Raw genomic sequence first — 6,354 nt, 5'->3', positions numbered from 1 at the left:
AGAAATCAAAACCACAATAATATATCACTTCACATCTATTAGAATGTCTATTATCAAAAAGATAAGTGATCACAAATGTTGGCAAGGATGTAGAGAAAAGGAGACTGTTTTGCCCCCTGTTGGTGGGAATATAAACTGGTATAGACACTTGGGAAAAGAGTATGGAGGCTCCTCAAGAAATTAAAAATAGAACTACCCTATGATCCAGCAATCCAACTTCTGGCTATATATCTGAAGGAAGCAAAATCATTATTTCAAAAAGATACCTGTATTCTTATGTTCATAGCAGCATTATTCACAATAGCCAAGGTAAAGAAACAACCCAAGTTGGCAGATGAAGGATAAAGAAAATGTGGCACAGATATACAATGGGCTATTAGCAGCCTTACAAAATAAGGAAATCCTGCCATTTGTGACAGCATGAAGGAAGAACCAAGATGACTTCTGGAGTTGGGGCTGTTTATTTCATTTTCTGTACTAGATCATGAGCTTTGCAAGGACAGGGACCATATTGATTTTGTTCACCTGGCACATAATGCAAATCCAATAAACATGGTTGAAAGAGTGAATGTTTAAGAAAACAAAATCATGGGAGAAGGGGCGGAAGGATGCCAGGGAAGGTTTCACAGACATGGAAATGCCCACATGGGTTCAGAAGAATGATGAATCTGTCAGGTTGGCCAGATAGGGAAGAGCATTGGATGCTGACAGCATAGCATGTACACAGGGAGGCAGGAAACACATATGACCAGAGCAATGTCACTGCAGTACTTGACCTGCCCGAGGTGAATGATCAGATCTGTGACTGGTCCAGATTCCAGGGAAGCCATGTCAATACATTATTGTCATTGTCACCCAAAAACAAATAGTAAGATCTTCAAAGAGGGGATGAAGAAGGAGAAAAAAAAATGGAATTCAAACATTCAAGCCCAAAGCCATCCTGATTCCTACAGAAGGTAGAACACTGTGAGCCACAGCCCTTGAGGAAAGTCTAGGGTCCCACTGAAGTCCAGCATCACTGCCCCAACATCCAAGGCTTCACCTGGTTTTTGATGCATTGTTTCATGCTGTCTTTGGTGGAGAAGCATTTTGTCTAAAGAACACATTGGAGCAAACAGCTTTGTGCACCCTTAGGATGAACCCAGGGAGGATCTGAGAGAAACCCCAAAACAAAAGATCCCCTCGGAGCAAACCAGCCAGTGTTCACTTAAGTGCTCCCATGCCTCACCCAGCTCTTTGGGGGCATGAATGTGTATACCACATAGGGAGTTTCGTAGAAATAAGCACTTAATAAAACATAAATATTATTAAATCCAGATAGATTAAATATACACAGTGACAAAGAGGAAAGACAGAGACAGAAAGAGAGACCAAGAAAGAAAGGGAGTGAGAGAGAGGAAGGTTAAAAAAGACAAAGAGAAACCAGACAAATGTGGAACATGGAGAGAGGCTGTGCATGATTCCATTTGTCAAAGGCAAAGAAGGTAGATGTTTTGTTCTTTGTAGGTTAACATGTAAATGACATTCTGATTTATTAGCGGGCTCCAGCAGATGAGGTGATGATTAGCACATTTCCATATTTATAGAGAAGCAACACTAACTTTCCAGATTTATAGAAAATCAGCCCTTCACAAATAGCCAATTGTGCTATTATCGACATATGGTTTTCTATAAACAGAGCTGAGGTAATTATCCCTGGGACAATTTGTTAGTGGGCTCCTTTTGAATATTAACCACATAGGAAGCCCATTTCTGCCTCACAGATTTTAAAGAGGAGGGGCCATGCGATAATCCAGGCAATTAATTAGTAATCCAACACCCAAGACGGAGTCCAAATGAAAGGCTTTCCCATGACCACATGGTGGAAAGACCATGGGTCCAGGGCTCTGAGGCCAACTTCCTGCAGCTCTGGGCAGAGTAATTAACGCCCCTGAGGAGCCTCAGCCTTTCTGGGGCTGAAACTGTCATAACACTAGCCTCCACATGTCCTCAAGAAAATTAAATGCGAATATACACCATAGGACCTCCATCAGTGATGGCGAACCTTTTGAGCTCGGCGTGTCAGCATTTTGAAAAACCCTAACTTAACTCTGGTGCCGTGTCACATATATAATTTTTTAGATATTTGCAACCATAGTAAAACAAAGACTTATATTTTTGATATTTATTTTATATACTTAAATGCCATTTAACAAAGAAAAATCAACCAAAAAATGGGTTCGTGTGTCACCTCTGACACATGTGTCATAGGTTCGCCGTCACTGACCTAGATCCTAGTAGATACTCAACAAATGTTACCTCTTTTCCTTCCTCATGTTTCAGAATGACTCCAAAAAGACCCACTTGAATTGAGTTTTTCAAACTCTTTTTTTACATTGATCCATACTACATTATTTATTTTGTATCATGACTCTGTACGTGTCTGTATTTAACTGGAGAAAAAAAAAAAGGTTCTTGAAGCAATAACTTACCTGCACTGCCTACAATCAATCCACTATGGTATTTTCTATTCTACCCTTTGTTGTTCAAAATGCCATTTGTGATCCATACATTGATTTCAGGTCCTTCTATGGGGCTGCACCCTGCAGTTAGAAGACTACTGTGCTACAGAGGGTAGGAACCATATTTAGATTTGCTCACCATTGTATCCCAGCACCAACACACCATAGATACTCAATAAGCATGTGAATTATTAAAGAATAATGAATATGGGGATACATGGCTGAACCAATGAGTGGCCCTAGCCACGAATCTGAATGCATGCCCCTTTCAAATTCCATGTCTTACTTTGCACACTCACTACATACTAAGCCCCATGCTGAGTGCTAAAGAGAAAGAAAAGCAGCAGACATGATACTTGCTTTTAAAGATCTTGCCATCTACATGAGGAGAAAAATATTAACATTTGGAAAATTGTTTTTTTAAGACCAACCAGTGTGGAATTTATATGAATGTGCTGAAGAAAAGAAGTGGCCAGCCTGAGCTGGTGCAGTCGGGGAAACTTCCTAAAACTGAGAATTTGACCTTAGCTTTGAAATATGGACAGATCTCTCACCCTTCTACTCATTTATGGATCAGGTCAGTGGTTCTCAAACTAGTGAGCACCAGAATCACCCGGAGGGCTTGTCATAACACGGGCCACTGGGCCCACTCCCACAGTTTCTAATTTAGTAGGTTTGGGATGGGAGCCTGAGAATTTGCACTTCTAACAGCTTCCCTGGTAACGCTGATGCTGCCAGCTGGAGTCCACACTTTGAGGACCACTATTCTAGAAGTTTGGAGTGAGACTATGTTGATGTCATGCTAAAAAGTTTAGATTTTGTTCTTGGCCATTCAGGAAATTAGGCAAGAAAGTGACATCCTCAGATCTGTGAAGCAAAAAGATCCTTCTGGTGGCAATAGTTGGGAATGGCTTGGAAGGGGTATACCTTCCCCTAGAAACTATCTGGAGTCCATGCAGTAATGAGTGAAAGACGGGAGCCCACCTACCACTGCTGGAGTGGGTGTAGAGAAGGCAGATGAATGAGAGCTGTTCAGGGGAGAGAACTGAAGGGTCTTAGAGATCCCCAGGGAGATGGAGGAGGAAGAGTCTGGAATGACTCCAGTTTTCTGTCATCACTGACTGACTGGTATGGTGGTTCCATGAACCTAGAATCTCCATTGAAATAAATTTTAATGTTTTAAATAGCAAAATCCTAGATTATTACTAAAGAAGTTACCATGGTGAAATAAAAACACAGTTTTAAGGAGCCAGACAAGTATGAACTAAAATCACATTTTCAGTGCTTAATTAGCACATCTGTTTTACCCTCTGGACCTCAATCCCCTGTAATAACACCAAAGATACCATATAGAGTTGTCATGAGGACCAAATGAGATCATGAACGGATCCTAGTCAGTGCTCAGCAAACTGCAAACCATGTTCTGGTGTAGGCATTGGCCACTGTGTGCATAAAGCTTCTACTCACGCTTTTTTTTCATTTTTTCTTTGTTAAGCACCAGGAAATACTCATAAATGCCACCCATTGATCCAGACGTTATGTAATGGGTGCCGTAGTCATCGATGAACTTGGCGTACGGGCCATAATTGTACTTCTCCGGAAGCTCCATCAGCGACTGCAGCATCCCTTCATCCAGCATAATATTGTCCCTCCTCATCTTAAATTGGGCAGTCTGCACTTTTGTGAAAATTCTCATGAAGCTGTATTTCTGCCAACAACAACCACCACCATAGGGAGAGGGAAAAGATCAAAGAGAGAATACATTTACCATCTGAGATCATGCAAAAGGTCAGCACTTACTAGCTGAGTAAATATATGTCTATGTACATATACTTATATGCTCATCTATAATAATAAAAGGGTAATATGCTAATTTGACCAGATATCATTCGGATGTCCTTCCTGACAAAGCCGGGGCCAGAGGGGAGCCCAGGTCCCGGGTGCCAGAAGGAGATTGATTTAAGCAGTTGGGGAAAAGAAGGCCTACTCTTGCACAAATTTCGTCCATCAGGCCTCTAGTTTACATATAATTATATGAGCATAAAGATATGTCATGGAGGATTAGAATATTTTACAAGCACACATCAGACACCAGGGTGTTTTCCGCTTCTTTTCCCATGGCTGCATCTCTGTTCTCACTGTCCAGGTCAAGTTCTCATCAACGCTCCCCTGGGTTTCTTCCTGTGTTGTGCTTCCTTGTGCTCCTCACCTCTATCCTGCCCATAGTCCATTCTCACCTCCACATTTCTCCCTGTTCCAGTTAAAGCATTGCATTATGCAACTGCCGACACAAGTATTAGGTATCCAGTAGGAATGATGCTTAGAAGTATTTTCAATGACAAGGCGAAATGCCAGGATTATTTATTTATTTAACTTACTGCACAAATATCTAAAAGTGCCCATGCTCATGTGCACTCTGCTAGGTGCAGTGGACATGATCTTGACTGAGGCAGGCTTCTGCCCTAATGTAGCTCACATTCTAGTTAGTGATAATTATGTACTGTTTAGTAATAAAGAAAACCAGGATCCTGATGTAATAATAATAATTAAAAAGCCCAATACCAGGTAATGCTGAATTGGTTTAAGAGTAAGAGGGTCATGTGTGGGCATTACTTCCAGGTGATGAAAACCTTGATCCAAAGTGATAGTGAAAGTTTGACGAGGTCACCTGCTTTTAGAAAAAATATGTATAGCCAGATCAGAGAACAATGCTTCCCCTTCAGATCAGTAGCTCATTGGTGGCAAATCTCCAGAATGTAATTGATATTTTATGCATAAGTTAATTTTTGTAACTATATTTTTATCATTTGAAATAATTTTTGTTCCCTGGCTGGTCTTGCTCAGTGGATAGAGCACCAGCCAACAGACTGAAGGGTCCCCAGTTGGATTCCAGTCAGGGGCACATGCCCAGCTTTCAGGCTCAATCCCCAGTAAGGAGCGTGCAGGAGGTAGCTGATCAATGATTCTCTGTCATCATTGATGTTTTTATCTTTCTCTCCCTCTCCCTTCCTCTCTGAATATATTTTTAAATAAAGATAATAATAAAAATATATATATTTTTAAAAAAGAAATCATTTTTGAGCCCCAACTAAGCCCACAGTTCTGGAATCGATGTTATTGAGGCATTTTGGTAAATTTCTAACCTACTCAATAAATATTCCTCTGGCTCCTCATTGCCTCTCCATCCTCATCACTCCCTAATTTTCCTTCTTGACCTGGGCTTCAGCCAGCTGAAGCACTTTCCATCCCAAATCTGTGAGACATTCTCTCATCTCCAGGTCTCTGTATCTGCTGCTGCCCATGCCTAGAATACCCTTCAGTTAACTTCTGCCTCCTGTCAACTGAAGAACTTGAACTGGTCTTTATATTTCAATTTAAGGAGATGTTCTTTCCACAGGGAAGCACTGCCTCACCTCTCAGGACAATAGACAGTAGTGAATGCTTGATAAATAAATGAAAAACTGATGCAGCCCTAGTTGGTTTGGCTCAGTGAATAGAGCATCGACCTGTGGACTGAAGAGTCCCAGGTTCGATTCCTGTCAAGGGCACATGCCCCCATTGCAGGCTTGATCTCCAGTAGGGGGCATGCAAGAGGCAGTGGATCAATGATTCTCTCTCATCATTGATGTTTCTATCTCTCTCTCTCCCTCTTCCTTCCTCTCTAAAATCAATTATATATATATATATTTATATATTTCAATATATATATATATATATATATATATTTCAATTTTTTTAAAACAGAAAGAAAACTGATGCAGCATGTCAGCCCTCCGATCTATTTGGAAAAGTAAGGCTTGCTTTAGCATTCTTCCAAGTCTAGTTTAGAGGGCCTGTCTGTTTCTTTGAGACA

General features: G+C 40.9%; 1 protein-coding gene across 3 annotated transcripts in view; it reads right to left on the bottom strand.

Moving 5' to 3' along the window:
• Positions 1 to 6,354, bottom strand: part of C8A (complement component 8, alpha polypeptide) — a 78,299-nt gene that overhangs the window by 46,166 nt on the left and 25,779 nt on the right. For all 3 annotated transcript variants that reach the window (XM_006768367.2, XM_006768365.2, XM_006768366.2), the window contains exon 7: positions 3,969 to 4,209. In XM_006768367.2, coding sequence (XP_006768430.1) covers positions 3,969 to 4,209 — 241 coding nt within the window. The remainder of the gene's footprint in view (positions 1 to 3,968; positions 4,210 to 6,354) is intronic.

The sequence above is a fragment of the Myotis davidii genome, unplaced genomic scaffold (genome assembly GCF_000327345.1).
Source record: "Myotis davidii unplaced genomic scaffold, ASM32734v1 scaffold79, whole genome shotgun sequence".
Classification (NCBI taxonomy): domain Eukaryota; kingdom Metazoa; phylum Chordata; class Mammalia; order Chiroptera; family Vespertilionidae; genus Myotis; species Myotis davidii.
Note: the sequence above shows the minus strand (reverse complement) of the source record. Positions and strands in the feature narration are given on the sequence as shown.